Source organism: Lepus europaeus, chromosome 18 (genome assembly GCF_033115175.1).
Source record: "Lepus europaeus isolate LE1 chromosome 18, mLepTim1.pri, whole genome shotgun sequence".
In the NCBI taxonomy this organism is placed as follows: domain Eukaryota; kingdom Metazoa; phylum Chordata; class Mammalia; order Lagomorpha; family Leporidae; genus Lepus; species Lepus europaeus.
This window is the reverse complement of record NC_084844.1, coordinates 11,555,370-11,578,973: the sequence shown is the minus strand read 5'-3', so window position 1 is coordinate 11,578,973 and position 23,604 is coordinate 11,555,370. Positions and strand designations below refer to the sequence as shown.

Sequence of the window (23,604 nt, the reverse complement as noted above, 5' to 3'; positions counted from 1 at the left end):
CCTGGTCTCCCATGTTGGTGCAGGGGCCCAAGCACTCGAGACATCCTCCATTGCCCTCCAGGGCCACAGCAGAGAGCTGGACTGGAAGAGGGGCTGCTGGGACTAGAACCCGGCGCCCAAAGGGATGCCAACACCGTGAGGATTAACCAAGTGAGCCATGGCACTGGCCCCACCTTCTTAGGACTGTTCACATGGAGACCTGAGTTTAGGGGGACAAATACTCAAGCCATAGCATGAACCTTTAGCTCCAGTTCTGGTGTGGACAGCAGGCAAACATGAGTAAGTGGTGGGTGGTCCTACCATGGGCATCTGATTAGCCATGTGCCACACAACGACATCTCAGTCAACAACAAACCACAAATATCATGCATACATTTCAAAAACTTTTGCCCCCAAACAAATTTATCATTCAATTCCAGGTTCCACTGATTTTTGAAATACCCTTATACCACAATGGTCCCATAAGGTTATGCCACCTAGTGATACCATAGCCATCACTGTTTGTGCAAGTGTACTCTATGATGTTTGCACAATGACAAACTGTGAGAAGGAAAGACATCTGGTTCATTTTCAAAGTAAGGTGTTCAGTTGAAATTTACTAACAACTAGCTGGTATAAAAGCTTGAAGATGTGTGGAAAGTTACAAGTAGCTAACTGGTTTAATAGCTAGGTTACAAACCACAAACTACATGTACCCGGAAAGTCTGAAGCCAACAGGGTGTTGAGCAAATAGGAAGTTAGGGGTGGTTAACTTAGTAACTAAAATGGATGGAGATAACAAGCAATGTCTGGGAAGATTGTAACCCCATAGACTCAGCCAATGAGGAACCAGGGGAGGAACCTGCCTGCTAGGGAATAAATACTTGCTACAAACCACCCCGGGTGTGCCTGCCTCCCAGATACCCAATCTTTCAAGACGTTAATGGAGTCTTGCTTTAATTACACTTCCCAAGTCCAAGTCCATCCTTTGGATGGGCAGGTGAGGACGTTTTTCACATAAACCCGATTAACAACAAATTAGTCAGAAGGTATCTATCTATATTGTTAATCAACACATGGCTATGTATCCCTCCCTTGCTTTAAAAAACAACAACAACAAAAAAAAAAACTCTTTCTGTAGCACCCATAGCCCTCAGCAAATCTGCTGTTGCTGACATGTCCAGTGAACATTCCCTAGCTTCCTAGCTTCCTCCCATCCCATGCTTTCCACATCTGTTTCCACCAGAAGAAAGGGTGTGCAGCAGGCGCTCTCTTGCCCCCACGCTCTGCTCCTGTTTGCTCAGAACCCCACTCTTCCTCCCCATCCACCATCACCATCCTTCATCTGGGTGGTTCCTCCGCAGCTCCAGATCCAATGCCCCTCTTCAGTTCCTTCTACAAACACCTGACAGGTAGCCCTCACCTCCCAGCCGCACCTGGTCTACTCACTCACCTCCCTAGCCTATGTGATTGTGTCTTTTCATTCCCTATGTCTAGCCCAGTGCTGGGGACACAAATGCCCAATAAGTGTTTATTCGAATGAAAGGAAACAATGGAGGAGGGAGGGAGAGAGGGCAAGTGTGATCTTTTGCTCACCTGTACTGCTCTTTGGCCTGCATAATGACGAAGTCCCACTTGTAGTTAATTTTTTTGTTCAAGAAATTATAGTTTTCCTGGAGAAGTAAAACAAAAACAATAACAGCAAGCCTCATGACCTGTGCAGCAGAGCAAAAAGTCCTAGGTGGACAAGGACACACCCAGCGGTTCCCACCCTAGCTTAACCATGGTTTCATCCAGCAGTAGCACAGAATTCTCAAAGGGCCTCCAAAACAAGCCTTGGTTTTCTTAGATTTTTTTTTTAATAATTATATCCCAAATCTCAGTAGGGAAAGGATACAGAAACTCAATATTTAACAACACAGTCCAAAAAGATGATCCCTATCATGGATACAATGCTGGCCCCTTTAAAAACATGTTTGTTAATAAAAATACACTTGGGTGGGAAGTAGGGTAGAGGGGAGTATCACTACATTCTTAGATCTGTATATATGAAATACATGAAACTTGTATAACAAATAAAATTTTTAAAAAATAAAAATGCAGTGAAATGGTTGCCTTCTGCCCTGAAATGCTAGTCTTTTGAGAGTTCTGGTATATTCCTTAGGAAATCTGATTCACCCAGACTAAAAAAAAAAGTCTGCACTATTGTTTTCCTATCACAACCCAAACTCAAAACTGTTAGTCCAGGATTGTCCATTGTTATGCATTTTAATTAAGTGATAATGTTTGGGGACAGCAAATGGGGGGGGGGGCAGATAGCTACTGTGTGTGCAATGCCACTGAGCAAGGGCTTAAATTACAGCAGGAGAAACTGAAGCCAGGCATGGGAAAAGCTTACTTCAATGAGTTGCTTCTAATAAATGGATAGGTGGATGGATGCATGGAAGGAAGGATGGATGGTGGATGGATGGATGGAGAGATGGATGGATGGATGGAAAGATGGATGGGTAGGTGGATTAATGGATGGATCCTATGCAGTTCCAGATCCAATGTCCCTCTTCAGTTCCTTCTACAAACACCTGACAGATGTTGGATAGATGAATAGAGGGAGAGATGGTTGAATAGGCAGATAGACAGATGATGGATGGACAGATGGGTAGATGGCTGTCCATGGGTAGGTAGATGGACAGATGGATGGATGGATGGGTGGTGGGAAGATGAATAGATAGATGGGTAGGTGGGTAAGTGGGTAGGTGGGTGGGTGGATGGATGGCTGGACGAGTAAGTGGGTGGGTAGTTGGATGCATGCATGTATGACATAAATGCGCAGCTGTGTGAGGAAGAGGGGGGATAACAGCTCAAGGCTCTATTCCACTCAATTATAATAAACTACTTGAAAACATCTCTGTACCTTTTCATATTCCTCTAAAATCCCTTTCTTCTTAATATTTCGCTTGGCTAGATAGATGGCTGGAAAAGAAAGCAATGACATTTTCCATCATCATCATATTTCAAAACCCCATCTGCAGCCTCTCTGTGCACAAAGTCACTGTGGTGGAGCAAACACTCAGCAGAGCTGGTCCCCTGCCCCCAGGGAACGGAACACTCCCAGTGCACGTGTGAGCTGGCATAAAGGTTGCAAAGACAAGAAGACAAATGTCACCAAAATTCAGCAAGTAAATAAGCAGCATGTTAAGCACTACCAAAGGCATAGGTGGGCCGGAGTATTTACCGTAATCTGTATCTTCTGCTGGCCACTGCTGGGTAGGCCAGAAATACGGTGTCTGTAAGAGAAACCAGGGAAACCAAGCTGAAATGCTGGGCTGTGACTCTAGGGACCCCAAACCCTTTACCTGGAGACATAAAACCACCTTTGCTTCTTCCACCATTTCTAATGCCCTGATCTGTGAGGATATGAAACCAATCAGCTATCTGTTCGAGTAGAGTGAATCCCACATTAACGTCCAAGGTCAAAGCCAAATCTTACCTGAAATCGGTAGAGGCTGCCGTCAGGCTTGAGTATAAGATTCTTGGGGTCTTGCAGGGGGTAAATGTAGCCATACTTGACAATAAAGTTGCCCAAGTTCTGTGCCTCTGGAGAGGAGCAGTTCAGACATGAAAGTTAAGAGCAGAGGTTGGAGGCAGAAGCTCACTGCCTGCCCCCACACTGCACCCCAAACTCCGGGAGAGGTGCCCCATCTTAACATGGGTGTCTTAGGAGTGAGAACAGTGGTTTCTGAGCTGGACCGTAGATGTGTGTCAGCTAGGGAGCATGCTCAAAGAAGTCCCAGGTCCAACCCTGGGGATAGAACAACTCAATAAATCCGGAAAGGAAGTAGCAAACCTGAACACAAACCAGGGTCAAAGGTGGCCTGTGGCAGATAATATGGGTTTGATGGTTGGAGAAGCTTCTATGGGCCCTTTTGGGTCTGGAAAAGGTCCCAAGAGTGGAAAGAAAAAATGTCTCTATTTGACCGACACTTTCTCATTCAAAGAGAAAAGAGGCAGGCAGCCAAGAGTCCTGTCAACTTCTGCCCCAAGCACAACTCTGCCTTCATCCCAGCTCCAGGTCCTTCCACCCTACGCACCCCCCTCAAAGTCTCACCCCCCCCCCCCCAGCTTGTGTGGAAGCACAGCCTTTTTCTGGACTGGATTTCTATTAGATCTTTCTAGATCTAGACTCAATTAAAGGAAAACCTTCCTGGCTCTTTCCCAGAAGCACCAACGAGAGCAGGGTCTCTCCACGCTCTCGAGGGGATCGCGTTCCTCCAGTCCTCCACCCACCCTGCCCAAGGACCCAACCCACATGACATCCCTTAGCTCAGCCTCCAAGGATTAAGAAGACCTCCTCTCTCTCCCTCCCTCCCTCTTCAGGTCCCACTCCCTCCACCGTAGACCAGACCCTCGGTTTTTATGCCTCGTTATACCTCCAGCCCTTTTTCTACTGTGAAGTCCAGTCCCAAGATTCTTTCTGCTCTAAGCCACCCTTCAAACTGCTGCCTGACATCCTAGCCTACCATGGGGATCATACACACTGCTGTGTATGCAAGCTGGCATGGCGCCCCTTCACCCCTCACCCAGAAAAAACTTGGAGCCTGAAAATACACCAGTAACACCCTCACCCATCCCACCCCCAACCCAGCTGAAACCACTACCCTCAATCCTTCCTGCCTAGCCCTCCCCCATTTCTGGTTCATTCCATTTCCTCACCATTGCACCTGCTCCTGTCCCCTTCAGCAATTCCCTTTGCAAGACCAAGGATACGCAGTATCTCCTCCAAGAAGTCTCTCCTGACAGAGTCCCTCCAATTACCCCTTGTGATGTACAAACTCTCAATATTTAAATGAAACAATTGCTTGGTTCCCAAACTATCAGGCCTCTGTTTTTGATTCTGGTTGTTTTACACAGGAGGGCCACGTCTGTTCAATGAAAATGTAAGTTCCTGAGAAGCACAGGCTAAGTCTCTATGTGGCCCCTCCTGTGGGGTTGTGTACACACAGTGGTCCTCAAATCCCAGTGCCACATGAACTCACCCAGAGTGGAGATCCAAAGCCGCTCGATGATCCATTGCAGAACATCACTTCCTGCGAAACAGATGGATCTGGTCACTGTCATCACCTCCCAGCCCATCACCACATGGCCACACCCCCCTGAACGCTGTTGCCAGACTGATCTCTCTGTCCCCAAATCCCTGGGCCCTGGGCACATACCCATTAGGTTCAGTCTGATCCCTGCAGCCTGCAATTCAGGACCCTGCATGACCTGAGTCCCAGATCTGCAGCCTCGCCTTCCCCTACACACCCAATCTTTACCTCTCTTGCCACAGTTCTCTTCCTCCCTACAATACCCTGCCGAGACAATCACTCATCAGTGAGACAGTAAACGAGCTAAGTGTAAACACTGAAAAAACAAAAGGCAGTCCCCAGGAAAAAACTTCTGGTGGGCTCTGGAAGGTGCTTGGCCGAGTGGGAGTCAGAGCGAGCCATGGAAGGGGAGGAAGCGGAGCCGAGGGCAGGGGTGGCTCTCCTGCACCCACAGTTCCCAGCAGACCTCGCAGGCTGCAGAGAGCTCTGCCCGGAAACCTGGGCTTCCACGTGCTGGGCAAGGTGCTTTTTGTCAAGGTAGGAAGATGGGACCTATTTTAGTAACACTTTGCTGCTACCTACACTTCGTAGGCTGATTTGTAACTTCAGACAATGGCGCGTGGGCTTGGTTTGTACTCTTGCCCCAGCCCTGCAGATCCCAGGGGCTGGCTGGGAACCATGTAGGGTGAAGACTGGCATAGAACAAAGCAGGAGAGGCAGACACGGATGAGGTTGGGGAGAATGAGGACCCTATCCCGATCCCCCGCCAAGGGTCCCGTTTATCTAAGGGCCAAGGCAACCAACAAGGTCTGAGCTGCCGCAGGACCCAGGGAAGCTGTCTCAGCTGGGGCCCCTGGCCTCATACAAAGATGCGGCTCCTGGTAGGGGAAAGATGCCCGCGCCTCAGAAGCAAGAGCAGGTGCCCTGCATCCGGAGGCCACACTGCCCAGTAATGGCAGTGACTTTCCAGCGCTCCAGCTGGGGCCCTGCCGGCAGGAGAGTGGCTCACCAAACACGCCGAGGAAGAGGGTCGGGTGTGAGACCCCACTGCCTGCATCCTGGTGGCTGGGCAGTTGCAAGACACCTGCCCCTAGACGTGCTCAACCTGCCACACAGCCCTTCCTGTCTACCTGGGTGCTGAGACACCCCCACCCCCAGCTTCTGAATGCTTCCCAGTGGCACACAGGCCAGGAGACAGACCCGGGCAGACGGTGGACTGATTAGCCTTCTCCACCGAGGCGCCGAGGGTTTTCTCATCCACTTGACTGCTTCCCGAAATAGAGCAAATGAGATTACGGTGCCAGGAGCATCTGTGCCTCGTGGTCTGTGCTGACAGCATGGCCAGATGCTCACCTGTGTCCCCGAGAAGCCCTGGGTCACCCGCCATGCCAGAAGCTGGACACCCACTGGCTTTCATGGGTGCTGATGTCACCAGACCAGGGTGTCTCCCTGTGTCCCGGCTCTGCAGCCACTGGGATTCACCCACGCGGGACGAATAAAAGGCAAACACGGCTCACTGTAACCCAGGAACCAGGTGTGCCCAGGTGCAGGGAGGGAAAGCAGCTCACACACGCTGTGGACGAGGGCACGGCGGACCCTGGGGTCACAGAGCTAGGCTCAAATCCAGGCTCCCCCATGAATGAGCTTGGAGACGTGAGGGCAAAGTGCTGAACCTCTCTGTGTCTCTGTGGCCCCATTGGCAAAACGGGGCGGGGGGGGGGGCAGATCTGCACTGAATTTCATCGCGGGTGTTCACAGCACAGCGTGAGGGAGAGCGAGCCGCTAGGACCCATCTGTCACCAGCCCATGCTGAGTGCAGGCACAGCCCTGGCTCATTTAGCGCCTGCCATCATTCTTTTCGACAAGCACTGCTATTCTTGCTCTTAAAAAATAAGAAAACCAAGACGAGGTATACACAGCCAGAAAAGGCACCTAAAGGGTTCTGTTTCAGGGTGCCTGACTCCATGTCCAGGGCTCTTTGCACAACCCTAGGGTAGGACTGTTACACGCATTCAATCAACTTCTGTTAACGCCCCTTAGGGACGGAGCTGTCCTATGCGTTGGGGTTATCTCAATGAGCATGACAGGAGGCCGGCCTGCGGTCCAGGGCAGCATCCGGGACAGAATTAATGACAGTAGGGAGAGGGACAGGTGGCAGGGATGCCTTCAGGAAGAACTGCCACAGCTGTATCTTAAACCATGGGGCAGAGCTGGGCGCCACCGGAAAGTCTGCCGCTGGCTCCCTGCTCGCTCCCTGCTCGCTGGGTGCCTGGAGCTACTCCACCGCCTGCCGGTTCCCAGGTGTTTCCTTTTCTTCCGAGAACTGCCTGCAGCATTCCAATCAACTTCCCTTCCTCACTAACAAGCCGGAGGCATGGGAGGCAGCCGGCTCTTGCTTGCACTTAAGGAAACCTGAGTGACATTGCTGGTGGGGACAACCCCTCTGGGAATTGGGAGTAGCGTCAGGAGTGGGAGCCTGACAGCAGCTGCTTCTGCAAAGACGGAGACACCTGAGTGGAAACTAAGTAGCTGGGTGGTGAGCGAGACAGAGGGGGAGCACTCCCAAGGAGCCCGCAGGTGGGGGGCGGGGGGAGTCCCCAGGGCCCCAAGCCTTGGTAGGAAGAGCACTCTTAACTGCAGATCCAAGCTCACAAAACACAGGCAACAAGGAACCAAAATGCATTCTGAGTTTGGAAGCCAGGCCCTCCTGCCACTGTTCCCAAAAGATGCCCTGCAGGCTCCGAACGCACACACGGAGGGCAGGTGGTGGCTCCATCCCTGCACAGCGGTGAAGAAAGCTCCAAGGGAAGAGGGCGGTGCTGTCACACAGCAGGTTAAGCCGCTGCCTGCCCCAACAGCCTCCTATGTGGGAGCCCCAGTTCTTGTCTCGGCTACATTGCTTCTGATCCAGCTCCCTGCTAATGCGCCTGGGAAAGCAGTGGAAGATGGCCCAAGTCCTTGGAGACCCGGATGGAGTTCCAGGTTCCTGGCTTTGGCCAGGGCTGGGTAGCCCTGGACAGCCCTGGACATTATGACTATTTGGGGAATGAACCAGCGGATGGAAAATCTTTCTCTGTCTCTCTTTCTGTCTCTGTCACTCTGCATTTAATATAAATAAAAAGAAACATTAAGGAAAAAAAAAAAAAAAAAGCTCCCAGGTGCAGGGACTTGGCCCCGTGACTGGGACACCCGCCTTCCTTACCCAGGTGCCTGGGCTTCAGTCCTGGTTTCATTTCTGATTCCAGCCTCCCGTGAACGCACACCAGGGGAGGTAGACAGGGATGCCACAAATACTTCCGGTCCCTGCCACCCACATGGGAGTGGGCTCCTGGCTTGGGCCAGCCCATCCCTGGCTATTGTGGGCATTTGGGGAGTGAATCAATGGGTGGAAGAGTTCTCTGCTCTTTCTGCCTTTCAAATATAAGCAAATAATGTTTTAAAGGCCCTGAATATACATTAGGAGGTAGGGAAGGTAGAGTAAGAGAGGCTGATTTTTTTTCTGCCAATTAAGTTTCTTTTTTTCCTCTGCTACCTGACTTCATTAAAACAAAGCAAGCAAATAAAAAATTGACAATAGAATCTTCTAAAATGACCTGAGGAGTCTTTTTCTCCTTCCTTTCTAATCCCTTCCTTTAAAAAATAAATAAACAGACCATAACACTGTAGTCAAAGCAGCCCTAGGCAATGCTTAAGGAGTGTCCTTGGACGTGTTCCCATAAAACTTTATTTACAAATACTAGCCTAGGACCAAGTTTGGCCTTTGTGTTGTAGTTTGCCACCCGCCTTGTGTAAGCCACGTGCCACGTCACCTGTCATGGCGTGAGGGACGCTGGTGACCAAGACTCTCTGGTTCTGCATCCTGACCCCCGTCTCTGGGTTCTGCATGTCCTTCACCAGCGCTTCGATCTGCAAGACAGACAGGAAGAGGCTGCTGGACGGAACCTGCTGGTGCAACGAGGAATGAATACAAGGAGGCCGTATCTGCGGTGACGGGAGGGAGCCCTGGTGCAGCAAAGTTAACACTGCGACTGGGTAGTGCAGTGAGGGTGCCAGGGCAGAATGCCAAGGTTTACTACTTATATGACCAGAGTTGCCAGCCCTCAGAACAGAAGATGCAAAAAAAAGAGAAAGAGAGGGAGAGAAGGAGGGGGAGAGGGAGGGGGAAAGGGAAGGGAGTGGGAGGGGGAGGGGAGGAGAATAGGGAAGGGGAAGGGGAGAGGGAGAGGAAGAGGCAGGGGAGAGGAAGGAGGAGAGGTAGAGGGAGGGGGAAAAGAGGGAGAGGGAGGGGGAGGAGAGGGAGGGGGAAAAGAGGGAGAGGGAGGGGGAGGGGAGGAAAATAGGGAAGGGGAGAGGGAGAGGAAGAGGACGGGGAGAGGAAGGAGGAGAGGGAGGGGGAGGGGAGGGGAGGGAGAGGCAGGGGGAGGAACACCTTCCTGAAGCACACACTTCTGCTTTGGAACGCTGGTCGCCAAGGGCCGCAGAGATGCCACAGTGTCTGGCAGGTGACTGGAAATGACTCCCCCAAGTTCAAAAGAGTCAAAGATATGATTGGCAGAGTTGTGAATGTCAAAGACAGATGGAAGCCAGAGGAAACACACAGGTGGTCCAAGGAAGACAGAACTGCAAGGGCCCAGCCCCAAGGACAGCCCTGCTCATCTTTAGAGCAGCCTCTAATTTGTTATTATTGAAAAGAAGCATTTCCCACTTGAAATAAAAAATGGAATGGAATGGAAATAAAACCAACTGCAGGATATTTGAAAACCAGCTGGACATCTGACACCGTTCAACAAAGAGAACCCAGGTGTTCCGCTCATCATTCGGCATCTGTGATTGGTGGTGACAAAGCCTCCCGGGGAAAAGTCTTCAAACTCCACACTCCCCCAGGACAGCCCCCACTAGTGTCCACTCCCTGGCCCGGATGTGCTTGCCAATGATCAATCAGTCATTCAACAACCAAGCACAGTCATGGTCAACTCTGGGCAACCAGAGAGAAGCAGCTGTGGTCCCTGGGCCCAAGGAACTTGCCCTCCAGTAAGCACGGCCCCCTGTCTGTGGGGGGTGCATCTCCAGGCCCCCAGTGAATGCCTGGAGCCGTGGAGAGCACCAGACCCTGCAGGTACTGTTTTCCCCAATACATCCACCCCCCTGGTGAAATTTAATTCATTCGTTAGGCACACTGAAAGATTAGCAGCAAGAACTAACCATAGAGGCTGGCGCTGTGGTATGGAAGGCTAAGCCTCCACCTACAGTGTTGGCGTCCCATATGGCCACCAGTGCAAGTCCTAGCTGCTCCACTTCCACTCGAGATCTTTGCTTATGGCCTGGTAAAGCAGTGCTTGGGCCCCTGCACCTGCATGAGAGACCTGGAAGAAGCTCTTGGTTCCTGGCTTCAGATAGGCCTAGCTCCAGCTGTTGCAGCCATTTGGGGAGTGAACCAGCGGATGGAAGATCTCTCTCTCTCTCTCTCTCTGTCTCTCCCTCCCTGTAACACACACACACACACTCTCTCTCTCTCTCAAATAAATAAATCTTGGTTTTTTTTTTTTTTAAAAGGAACTAAGATTAAATAGAATGATTATGATAATATACTGTAATAAAAGTTAGGTGAATGTGGTCTCTCATTCTCAAACTATGGAATTTTCCATTTCATGTCTCTGGACTACAGTTGACTGCAGATAACTGAACCTTTGGGAAAGAGAATTGTGGGTAGGGAGTGACTGCTGATAGGCCAATACTCAAAGTGGCATGATGAAGGTGACCCCAGTGTTGGGGGGCACCTCAGAGCCCACCAGGCAGGACTCCAGAAGTGGACCCTACATGCATGGGAGGGAACAGGGCAGCAGAGTGGGGCCCAGAGGGTGAGTCTGGGCCTTCCAGGCAGAGGGGCAGTGGGAGCAGGAGCCAGTGAGTGGGAGAAACACCTCTCCTGCCTTCACCTGGTACACAGCTCTCTCCTGAGGTCCAGGCCACTGTGCCCAGCTGGACACAGTCTCAGGGGGGCTGCATCCACACCCAGCCTGTCCAACAGGACAGGACTCAGAGCAGAGCAGCTCCCTGACTTAGCTGCTCCACCTCAATTTACCCGACTTGGGCAAATCATTTCTCTCCCACCATTTAATAAAATAACACCCACTAAAGCCGCACGGCACGTTACAATTGACAAAGCCCCTGCATCCCTAAGGAAAAGAACCTGGGGTAGGCATTTGTCTACCATAGACAGGGACAGATGGCAGGGGCCCTGTGACAGACACAGCTTCAAAACCTCCGAGAACCCAGTTACGGACTGTGCAACTGCTTTCTAAGGAGACAGACACGGTGAATACGTGTAAACACACCAGATTGAGCACGCCTTATCCGAAGTGCTTGGGACCGGAAGTGTTTTGGATCTGGGATTTTTCTGGATTTTGAAATGTTTGTACACACATAATGAGGCATCTTGAAGACAGCATCCCAGTCTAAAACCCAAATTCATTTGTCTCCTCTACGCCTTAGGCACACAGCCTGTTGGGTAGTTTTATACAATATTTTTAATCATTTTGTTCATGAAATAAAGTCCCGTTTGAATGTTCCCCCCACAAAGCAGTGCTATGCATCTGAAATCATGGGTATGCCCGTTATTCTAACCTGATCATTACAGCCCATATGCAGGTATGGAAATGCCACTCTGTATCCTTAAAAGGGCACAATTCTTATGTGTTGATTACAAAATATATTAAAAATAAAGTTTAGCCGGTGCCGCGGCTCAATAGGCTAATCCTCTGCTTGCGGTGCTGGCACACCGGGTTCTAGTCCCAGTCGGGGCGCTGGATTCTGTCCCAGTTGCCCCTCTTCCAGTCCAGCTCTCTGCTGTGGCCCGGGAGTGCAGAGAAGGATGGCCCAGGTGCTTGGGCCCTGCACCCCATGGGAGATCAGGAGAAGCACCTGGCTCCTGGCGTTGGATCAGTGCGATGCGCCGACCGCAACGCGCCGGCCGCGGCAGCCATTGGAGGGTGAACCAACAGCAAAGGAAGACCTTTCTTTCTGTCTCTGTCTCTCTCTGTCTCTCTCTCTCTCTCTCTCTCACTGTCTACTCTGCCTGTCAAAAATAAATAAATAAAGTTTAAAAAAATAACAAAAGTGGAAATAAAGTTTCATGGTGGGAACTTGGGCATTCGTGGAGTCGGGACAGTGCTCAGAGAGTTTTGCATTCAGGAGTATTTTGATTTTCAAATTTTCACAAAAAGAAAGCTTGCCCTGTACACACTTCCTAAGAGGAGGTTAGAATCGTTAAGTAATTGGTGATTCCTTCTGCTTAGAGTAATTAACATTATAGCATTTGTACAATGAATACATTTTTGAAATTCTGCGCACAGGGGATGCTCACGTGCCCAGGAATAAAAACCCAGCTGTGCCACCCAAACACATGTGAAGTATCTGTTCAGCGTGTATTTAGTGCCCAGCATGGAGGGGAATATCACAAGGCCCAGAACCACACTCCCAGTCCTTGGAGAGTGGGAGCTAATTACGTGAACATCAAGGCGAGGGGTCTAGGTGAAGAGAAAGCTCAGGACACACCTATATCCCAGTTTAGAAGCCGGAGGCCCTAGAAAAATGGTTAAATCTCACTAAGGCTCATTTCTCCAGGAAAAGAAACTGGAGATGCAGCACTCCCTACATCACCCCAGGGAGGCTTGGAAATTAAATGAGATGAAGTGTTAGGATGTGCTAGGCACAAAGTAACTGTTTATGAGACAGCCATTCCAGCCTGAATTATAGACCAAGAGATCAGGAGGGTACTGAGTGGAGGAAAATCCAGAAGAGGAGGACTGGTTGAGAAGATCCTAAAGAGGAACGTGGAGGGCGAGCAGGACTCCAAGGCAGGGGTGAAGTGAGGAAGCTCCAGGCTCCCCCAGGCTGGAGAGTAAAGACGTTGACATAGGAGTCCTTGTGTATTGTTGGTGGGAAGACAAAATGGTTCCACTGCTGTGAAAAACAGTACAGGGGCCAGCCCTGTGGCATAGCAGGTAAAGCAGCTGCCTGCAGTGCTAGCATCCCATACGGGTGCTGGTTCGAGTTCCAGCTGCTCCACTTCTGATCCAGCTCTCTGCTGTGGCCTGGGAAAGCAGAAGAAGACAGCCCAAGTCCTTGGGTCCCTGCACCCATGTCGGAGACCCAGAAGAAGCTCCTGGTTCCTGGCTTTGGATCAGTGCAGCTCTGGCTGTTGCAGCCAACTGGGGAGTAACCAGCGGATGGAAGACCTCTCTGTCTCTACGTCTTTCTGTAACTCTTTCAAATAAATAAAATTTAAAAATTAAATAAAAATAAAAAAGGAGATCTTGCTCCATGCAGTGTCATGGATGAACCGTGAGGACAAACTGCTGAGTGAAATAAGCCAGACACAGAAGGACAAACACTTACAGCAAGAATCACAAATAGGCAGATCCATAGAATCAGAGATTAGAATGCTGATAATGGACACAGGCTTTCAGTTAAGTTCCAGAGATGTGTGACACTATTGTAGCTGGAGTTCACAATCTCTTCATAACATCAAGAAGGAGACACGGACCCAGCCGTGCTCGGAGGGGAGCAGGGTCATTCAAGGGACTCTGAACTGGAACAATCCCACCTGTCACCACCCACCAGCCTGCTCTTGAAGCTGGAAGGCTCCCACACCCCAGGGAGTATGGAGCCATGTCCTAATTCAGCACTGAGAAGGGAGGGTTTCCTGTTCCAATCTTGGTTGCAAAACCAGTATTTGCAGGTGAACCACAAACTCAAGCAACAGCCTGAGATCCGCTGCAAGGCCAAGGCCACCAGGGCACAGGGCCAGCTGCTCAGCTGGCCTGGGAGACCCAAGCTGTGCCAGGACTCCACGTGCAAGACGGAAGCAGCAGGCTGCAGCCGCAGGGACACGCTCTTGGCTCAAGAATGGTTTGAGCAGAAACGAGTCACGACAGCTACATTCAGATCCACAGTCCTTGGCCTTCCGCCACGCTGGGCCGCAGCGGGGTCAGCAGCAGGAAGGGGAGCAAAGAGACCACCAGGATGGTGCTGGACAGGGGGCTGGGAGGTGGCCCCTGCTCCTGGGGGTAGCCAGGGGACTGAAGACTGACCTTTTCCACAGTTTTCACCTAACACTATACCTGTAGATGGTGCTGCAAGAAGTGACCGATTTTCTAACGTGAGGGCTTAAGACTCCCCCTTTCCCATTCGAGCGACCAGAAAAAGGCCAGCCACGTCCATGCAAACATTTTTATAAGAAACAACAGCGGCCAGCGCCGCGGCTCAATAGGCTAATCCTCCGCCTCGCGGCGCAGGCACACCGGGTTCTAGTCCTGGTCGGGGCGCCAGATTCTGTCCCGGTTGCCCCCTTCCAGGCCAGCTCTCTGCTGTGGCCCCGGAGTGCAGTGGAGGATGGCCCAAGTGCTTGGGCCCTGCACCCCATGGGAGACCAGGAGAAGCACCTGGCTCCTACCATAGGATCAGCGCGATGCGCCGGCCGCAGCGCACCAGCCACAGCAGCCATTGGAGGGTGAACCAACGGAAAAGGAAGACCTTTCTCTCTGTCTCTCTCTCTCACTGTCTAACTCTGCCTGTAAAAAAAAAAAAAAAAAAAAAAAAAAAAAAAAAAAAAAAAAAAAAAACTTGTCCTTGTTTTAAAAAAAAAAATAAAAATCTAGTTATGAAGCGTTTGAAAATAATCTCCAGAGGAGGAATAATGAGAGTTATTTAAATGCACAATGAGAGGAGTAGATTTCTGTCTAGCAGGTGTGTGTCACCCTTGGCAGAAAGGAGGGGGCGGGGAATGTCACATGGACCAGGGAACATGTCGGGGGAGTCCAGGCCACTTGGAGTCAGGCAGTTTTCCTCGAAACTTTCCCGATGGAAATCCGCCAGGCGTCGCCGCACTCGCTCGCTAGGAAAGCTCAGGGTTCGAGCTCAGGACGCTGTCGCTGAAGGGCTGAGCCGGGTCTCCCCAGCGTCCCGCAGCGAAGACCTCACAATGTGACCGGCTGTGGACACAGAGACTTCTAAGAGGTAAGTAAGGTAAAGTGAGGAGGAGAAATAGACCCTAATCCGGTATGAACGGGGTCTTCCTAACAGGAGATGAAGACACGGGTGGTCCCAGAGCAAGCGTGAATGCAAGACGAGAGAGGAGGCGGCGCCCACAACCTGAGCAGAGAGACCTCCCTGCCCCGGATGGGTCTCGGGCTTCCAGAGCCCAGTGCAGTGGGAAATCTGAGTCCCGTGGGTGCAGCCCCCAGCCCCGGCTAAGCACCTTTGACACACGGGCTCACACAGGCTCTGTGTTCTGTCCTCGGTTAGGAATCTCCATTCCCCATCACAGAGGGGAGAGAATCAGAATTAGTCCCTCCAAGTTCTCCCCAGAGCTCACACCCCTGGCCCCTCTCACACCCTCCTCCTGGGGATGAGAGGGAGCCGCAGCTGGCCCCACCCTCGGGCGCCAGGGCTCCAGCTCCTCCCAAGGTGAAGATCAACTCATTCCGTTCCCAGGCAACACACAAGTGCCACATCACCGGGCCACGCCGGGCCCTGTCTGGCCTGGGCAGGGGGGAGCAGGAGGGTGGCGGCCTACCTTCCCCCTCTCACGCACCCATGTGCAGAGGCGTGACTTCAGGCATGCCGGGAACCCCAACACCACGGAGGGATCAAAGGCGAAGGCTTTGATAGCTTTGACATCCCCCCTCACCACGCCCACGCTGCTGTGCGCGTTAAGGAGCTGTCACTCACGCATGAGTCTCCAGGGCTGGAATTTTCCTTTAAGCAGGAGAAGCCTCCCCTGGGGCGGGGGGAGGGGGCAATAATAATCAGGAATTTTCCCTACAACGATGAGGAAGGTGGCCCAAGAACCCCAGAGCTGGTTTTCTAACAAAGGAGGCTGCGTTCTTGCCAATGAAGCCAGACCACACAGAGTCCAGCCGAGCTCTGGCCAGCTCCCCCCTGCATCTAAAAAGCCCCGCATCGCGCTCAGCATCTTTCCCCAAAATCTGCTCTTTCCCTGGTCGGGGCCCAGGAAGCTTCCAGACAACCCCAGCCAAGTGGGAGCCAACTTTGCTAGTACTGCTGTGTGCCTTGCGCGAACATTTTGGGCGGGTCACTGGAGGGTGGCTGTCCGTCACACAGTAGGATGTTCAGCGGCATCTCCAGCCTCTGCCTCCTGGGTGCCAGCAGCCTCCCTGGTTGTGAAGACCCAGAATGCATCCGAATGTGGCCAAATGTCCCTAGGGCCTTTTATCCTGGCTACGCATCCAAAACACCTGGGAAGCTTGGGCCCCACCCCAAGCCAAGTGGATCAGAAACCACAAACATGGTGAGTGGTTGTCAGTATTTTTAGCAGCCACTCACATCCTCTCATCTTTCTAGCACACCAACCGTCTCATCTTATTCCTCCCTGATTTGAAAACATCCAGCGGTTTCTCTTTAAGCACCGACAGCACCCAACTCCTCAGCACGGCGCAGGAAGCCCTCCGTCTGGCCCTTCTCACTGCCAGCCTCCCCGTCCAGCAGCTCCACGCCCATCCCCTGCCCTCAGCAGGCCAGCGAGCCCAACCCCTGGGGAGTGTCCCAAACCACCAACCTGTGTCCCTGCCTGTGTTCTGGATGTGCCTAAAATGCCACTCACGTGCCATCATCCCAGCAATTGCTGATCTTTCAGCCCTCGGCTTGGAGACAAGCCCCTGGGTGGCACCTGTCTCAATTCTGCCACCCCGGGCAGAACTGAGCACTCCCTGTTTGGAGTTCACAATGTCTGCCACGGGCTTCGTGACCGTATTCTCCCATTACTTACACGTCACTTACTCTCTGCCCGACCCTGAGCCCCTTGGTGTCTCCAAGCACCTGGCCCAGTACCTGTCATCCAAGAGCTCAACCATGGGTATTGAGTGAAAGAATGATACAGCCAAGAACGCCACCCTCTGCCCAAGTCCCTTCAAAAATCCCTGCTTTGGGGGCCAGCATCGTGGCGTAGTAGGTTAAGCCGCCTCCTGTGACACCAGCATCCCACAAGGGCATCGGCTCAAGACCCAGGTGCTCCACTTCCAATCCGGCTCCCAGCGAATGTGCCTGGGAAAGCAGTGGAAGATGGCCCAAGTGCTTGGGCCCCTGCTACCCTTATGGGGGACCCAGAGAAAGCTCCTGGCTTTGGCCTGGCCATTGTGGGAGTTAACCATCAGATGGAAGATATTTCTCTCTCTCTCTAACTCTGCCTTTTAAATAAATAAAAAATAAATCTGCTTTTTCACCCCATTCCCAAGTACAAAGATATGCGAGAGCACTCAGCAAAGCCAGGCCATCTAACAGAAGGCTTCTCCACGGACACCAAGGTCACCCTCACGGTGAATCCCAATGACAACAGTAACAGGTACTGGACTGGTCATCTGGGAATCACAGAAAAGGATGGGCCAGTGCCAGGACACAAGCCCATGAGTGCCAGAGCCAAGGGCTACCCACAGCCATAGGCCACCTTGCTCCACTGGGTGCCATCGGCTCATCCCCCAGCAAAGCCCAGACAGGTGGGCCATCCACTCCCACCCACAACCCCTTCAGCCAGCCCAGGCAGCACGGGCAGGCGGCAGCCCAGCTCTGGGGCCATCTACCCAGGGCTTGTGCAGAACCTTCAGGAACAGCAGCAGAAGGGAGGGCTCCTCTGGCCGGCGTCGCTCGCCCTGGCTCTGTGAGAAGCCTCTGTTGCCTGGGTGGCTGGAGCTGTGGGGAGCTCAGGGGAACCCTGAGTGAAGCCTCTTAGCTCAGGGAGAAGACCCCACTGCACTCCCCCCACTCACACCAGTGGTCTTCCTAACTTGCTAATCTCCCACATGGCTTGCTTGCTCCAAACGCCACTGTGGCTGCTACCAGGTGAACTGAAATGCCTTCAAAGTCCCCATGGGCCTGTTACAACCCCTCCGATCTCTGCCTGCCTCTCCTGCCTCCCGTTCCCCTGGACTTCAAACTCCTGCCATTGCAGAACAGGTCATCACAGAGTGCCCAGGCTCCCCACCGCTCCACACCCCGACATGGGCCACATCTACCTCCCACAGCATCCTCCCCTTTGCTTTCACTGGATGCCCCCTCTTTGCTTTCAGTCCTTAGCTCTCTGTCCCCACGCATGTCCAGTCAAGCTTCCCCACAGCCTCTACCTTCCAGCCTCCGTCACAGGGGTGCGCAGTGTCCTGTCACATTTGGGGACACCTGGTCCTTAGGGACCCGGCTCCTGGCAAGTCACCCAACCTCTGGGAGTCTCAGCTTCCCTCCCTGTGAGATGGGATCTGAGCCACCGTCTGGTGGACCAGATGGGACCCTGCATGCCAGCCCTGGCCGGGAACACACACACTGCACAACGCGCATTCAGCGAGCAGGTGCACATTCCTTTCACCAGGGCCCTGGAATGACTGGGACATCACGGAGCCGCAAAGATCTTTATCTCCTGCTCTCAGGAGCTCCGCAACACCACCAAGGACCCCAGAAGACACAGACAGGACCCTTTGCCGGCACAAGGCAGAGGGCCAGAGCAATCCTGGAGGTGGAGGCAAAGCCTGCGGGCACAGAGACAGTGGGGAGACCTGGGGCAAGAGCCCCTGGGTGCCCGTGGCTACACACACTATGTTCCTGCGTGCGGGGCCGGAAGGCAGGCTTGGAAGGGAAATAAAGCCACAAAGTGGGTTGGAGCCGGTGCCGGGTGGCCAGGCGGAGAAGGCCACACTTCATCCTGCAGCGAGAGATGCCAACGAGGGGATCAGGGCCCAGTATGGGTGTGGAAAGAAAATGTGAGAGTGTGTGTATGAGTGTGTGCACAAGTGTGTGTGCACATGAGCTTGTGTGTGCTGTGTGTGTGCAAATGCCAGTGTGAGTGTGCATGTGCTGTGTGTATATGAGTTTGTGTGCAAGTGTGAGTGTGTGCACATGAGTGTGTGTGCTGTGTGTGAATGCAAGTGTGAGTGTGCATTGCTGTGAGTGTGTGCACAAGTGTCAGTGTGTGCACAAAGCATGTGTGTGTTGTGTGCGTGTGCTGTGTGAATGTGTGTGCAAATGCAAGTGCGAGTTTGCATGTGTTGTGTGTGAGTGTGTACACAAGTGTGAGTGTGTACGCATGAGTGTGTGCAAATGCCAGTGTGAGTGTGTATGAGTGTGTGCAAGTGTCAGTGTGTGTGTGCACAAGCATGTGTTGTGTGTGTGCATGAATGAGTGTATGTTGTATGAGTGTGAATGTGTGTATGCAAGTGTGTGCACAAATGTGAGTGTGCTGTGTGTGCATGCATGCATGTTGTGTGAATGTGTGTTGCGAGTGTGTGTGTGAATGTGTGATGTGTGTGCACGCATGAGTGTGTTGTGTGAATGTGTGTTGAGTGTGTGCAAGTGTGCGAGTATCAGGGAGGAGAGAAGGCTGGGAGCAGAGGAAGGTTCTGGGGTGGCCGGGGCAAGGCTGGAGACCAAGACACCCATCAGGACCCAAGGTGAAGAATGGAAAATCTACCAGGCGACAGTGGCACCGAGTAAACCACCTGCGACCCAGAAGCAACCTCAGTCCCTCCAGGCAGCTCCTCTCTGAGCCGCGCAGCCACCGCTGCCCGGCCTGGGAGAAGCCAGCAGCCCCCGTGACACACGCGTGCGCGCACACGGACACACAAGCCCCGGGAGGTGATTTAGGCTTCCCGACGCCACACTGGGGAGGGTCCCTGTGCTTTTAGGAAGTATTGTCTCCAAGACAGGCGGGGAGCGCTGCTCCCCGGCTGCGACATCCACGCGCCTGGGTCTCACTCGCGTCCCTCCCACCTGCCCCGCCTGGGTCAGGGCACCACTCTTGCAGTGGGTGGACCGAGTGTGACCCTCTGCCTGGTGTGTCCCGGCCCGTCCAGGTGTTAGCGTGGAAAGTGCTGGGAGAATAAGACGCACGGCTTTGCTGAGCCCCGGAGGCTCAGGGCAGGGCCCCGCCTGTCACAAAGCATTCGGCTAATCCCACTCACCGGGCTAAGCCCGCACAGGCGACAAGTGCCCGGGACGGGAGGAAGGAAGGGCAGACAAGTGACCCCAGACTTCATCTTCACCCCCCCACAGCTGTCATCCCACACCCAAGATCTCAAAGACCCCAGGACACACGAGCCACTCCATCCCCCAGACACCTCACCCACAGGTGCATTTCGCCCTCCACATGCCCGTTCAGGGTGGACACCCTGTGCCCGGCCCCTGAGTCCGGGAAAACCCGAGGGGGGTCCAGCTGCCGCCGGCGCGGGCAGAGCCCAGCCTCAGCCGGACTGGAAGCAGGGAGCCGCCCTTTATCCCACACACGGCAGCATCTGCAGGGTCTGCGTGGCCGCACACACTTAGTTTCCTACCCTGCAGTTTGGGTCCGAAAAAAAAAAAAAAGACCACAAAGCTAGATGCACACCGGCGTGTCTGAGCTGCAGGCTCGGAGCCGACAGCGCCCGGGCTGCACCGCCTCCCGCACCCTGCCCTCGCGAGTAACAGGTGGGCTTCACCTCCCGCACACCAGCACCCAGGGCTTCGGGCTCCGCGCCCCCCACAGGTTACGCGAACACCTAATGACCACCGGTCCTTAAAAGCGACACACAAACAGCAGCAGCGCATCAATTAACAAAACCGGGCAGCGGATGGGTCAGAGGGCCGCGCGCCGCCCGCTCGGCCCCTCCGCCGACGCCCCCCGCGGCTGCTCCCCGCACACCTCCCGCGCACCCAGGTGAGCGCCCGCGGCTACCTTGGGCAGGAATGCCATCCTCGGCCTGTACTGCTGGCCCTGGTGTCGGATCGTCATCCTGGACCCGGGAAGAACTCACAGCCCGAGCGCGGATCGGGGACGAGAGGGAGAAGCCGCCCACCGCGGCCCGGGTTCACCAGCCAGCCCGGCCCGCGCGAGCCCGGGGCGGCGGCGGCGGCGGCGGGGAGGCGCGGGGCGCGCAGGGCGCAGGGCCCGGGCTGCACCGGCGGCCCCGCGACGCTCCCTCGGCCCCGCCGGCTCGGAGCGCAGCTGGAATCCGCGCCGGCCAATCAGCGAGGCGCGCCGCGGGCTCGTTAGCATGCGCTGCGCTGCGCCCAGCTGCCACCAGGGGGCGGCGTCCGGCCCCACCTGGACCCCGCGGAGCCGCAGGTGGAGCCGCGCGCTGGCCGGGGCAGGCGGAGCTGGGCACAGAAGTGAGACAGCGCCGTGGGAAACGCGAGCTTTCCGTGCCCAGCCCTGCCGCTGGCCAGCTTTGCGTAAGTTGCTTGAAATCTCTTAGCAAACATCCTTTTAAAAATGTTTTTTAAAGAGATCATGATATCCAGCGAACAGAGAGATTGCTTTATCATTTAGTAGGGAAATGGGTAACACGGCGCTTGGCCCAAATGTGTAGAAAAAAATCAGAGGTGTTGATTTTTCCACCAAAGAGCAGAGGGGGAAAAATGAAGAAGGAAGAAACGCAGGTAGCAGTGCCACGAGCCAGCTGTCTCGGGTTCTTAGAGATGGGTTGGTTGGTCTTTACTAGATGCTTTTTAGAGGAGCTTTAGGTTCACAGCAGAATTCAATGCAAGGTGCCGGCGCCGCGGCTCACTAGGCTAATCCTCCGCCTTGTGGCGCCAGCACACCGGGTTCTAGTCCCGGTCGGGGAGCCGGATTCTGTCCCGGTTGCCCCTCTTCCAGGCCAGCTCTCTGCTGTGGCCAGGGAGTGCAGTGGAGGATGGCCCAAGTGCTTGGGCCCTGCACCCCATGGGAGACCAGGAGAAGCACCTGGCTCCTGCCATCGGATCAGCGCGGTGCGCTGGCCGCAGCGCGCCGGCCATGGCGGCCATTGGAGGGTGAACCAACAGCAAAAGGAAGACCTTTCTCTCTGTCTCTCTCTCACTGTCCACTCTGCCTGTCAAAAAAAAAAAAAAAAAAAAAAGAGAGAATTCAATGCAAGGTAAAAAGACTTGCCGGCCATCCCCGCTCCCCACACACTCAGAGCCTCCCTATGTTAACCTCCCCACCACATCTTACAACTGAGGACGCCACATGGACAGTGTGTTATCCGAGTGTTTGTCTCTGGAGCATGAAAAGGTGGAACCCCTGCGTAAGCATCAAGACCCTTTCAGATCTATCACAGAAAGCTCCTCCTCTGATTTCTTTCTTTTTATTTACTTATTTGACAGGTAGAGTTATAGACAGTGAGAGAGAGAGAGAGACAGAGAGAAAGGTCATCCTTCCATTGGTTCACCCCTCAAATGGCTGCTACAGCTGGCACTATGCCAATCTGAAGCCAGGAGCCAGGCACTTCCTCCTGGTCTCCCATGCGGGTGCAGGGCCCAAGCACTTGGACCATCCTCCACTGCACTCCCGGGCCACAGCAGAGAGCTGGACTGGAAGAGGAGCAACCGGGACTAGAACCCAGCACCTACATGGGATGCCGGTGCCGCAGGCAGAGGATTAACCAAGTGAGCCACAGCACTGGCCCCACATCCTCTAATTTCTACAACCCAGATGGCCACCAAGGGCAACAATAGATGCTCAAATTGGAAGAAAACAAAAAGAGGTTTACCATAGGAAGGCAAGGTCAACCAATGCACCTTACTTTTTTAAGATTGATTTATTTATTTGAAAGGCAGGAAAAAGAAAGACAGAGTGACACACACATACACAGAGAGAGAGAGAAAAACAGAGAGAGCTACCACCTGCTGATTCACTCCCCAAATAGCTGCAACAGCCAGGGTTGGGCCAGGCCAAAGCCAGGAGCCTGGAACTCCATGCAGGTTTCCCACGTGAATGACAGAGGTCCCAGCACCAGGGCCATCTTCTGGTGCCTCCCAGGCGCATTAGCAGGGAGCTGGATCAGAAGCAGAGCAGCCGGGACTCAAACCAGCACACCAGTGTGAGATGTCAGCTGCTGCACCACAACACTGACCCCAACCAACGCCCCTTTAGAGCGGTGGTGCTTGTTCTGATGGGGCCAGCCCTCGCATCCCATATGGGCGGTGCTTTGAGTCCCGGCTGCTCCACTTCTGATCCAGCTCCCTGCTAATGCACCTGGGAAAGCAGCAGAGGGTGGCCAAGTCCTTGGGCCCCTGCACCTGCGTGGGAGACCCAGAAGAAGCTCCTGGCTTCAGATTGGCCCAGCTCTGACCATTGCAGCCATTTGGGGAGTGAACCAGTGGATGAAAGATCTCTGTCTCTACCTCTCTCTATAACTCTCTTTCAAATAAATAAAATAAATCTTTTTTAAAAATCTGATGAAAGCTAGGGATGCTGACAAAGCATGCTCACGTATGTGAACACACACACATACAACAATAACCTGAGTTTGCAAACAGTATTCAAGGATCTGTGCTTGGCCCCCCCTGGAGCCTTTGCAGAACCCCCTGAATTGGAGCCTCCAATTTAAAGGACCCCTGAACCCTCTCCGGCTCCACCTGTGCAGAAGATGAGAGACGGGACCCAGCCAAGCAACGCAGACCAGTGGGCGTGTGTCCCTGGGGGCGATGAGGTCCAAGGAAAGGTTTGGAAAGTCTTGACATCTTTTCATATGCACAAGGGGATGATGGCTGAGGCTCTGTCCAGCATCAAAATTCCTTAATTCTA

General features: G+C 53.4%; 1 protein-coding gene across 1 annotated transcript in view; it reads right to left on the bottom strand.

Annotated features, from left to right (window-relative positions):
• Positions 1 to 20,859, bottom strand: part of RGS9 (regulator of G protein signaling 9) — a 65,314-nt gene extending 44,455 nt beyond the window's left edge. Inside the window, exons 1-7 of the mRNA XM_062216340.1 lie at positions 20,773 to 20,859; positions 8,873 to 8,969; positions 5,013 to 5,063; positions 3,467 to 3,573; positions 3,212 to 3,263; positions 2,891 to 2,949; positions 1,576 to 1,652 (exon numbers count right to left, since the gene is read on the bottom strand). Coding sequence (XP_062072324.1) covers positions 1,576 to 1,652; positions 2,891 to 2,949; positions 3,212 to 3,263; positions 3,467 to 3,573; positions 5,013 to 5,063; positions 8,873 to 8,969; positions 20,773 to 20,829 — 500 coding nt within the window. The 5' untranslated portion in view covers positions 20,830 to 20,859. The remainder of the gene's footprint in view (positions 1 to 1,575; positions 1,653 to 2,890; positions 2,950 to 3,211; positions 3,264 to 3,466; positions 3,574 to 5,012; positions 5,064 to 8,872; positions 8,970 to 20,772) is intronic.
• Between the last annotated feature and the right edge of the window lie 2,745 nt (positions 20,860 to 23,604).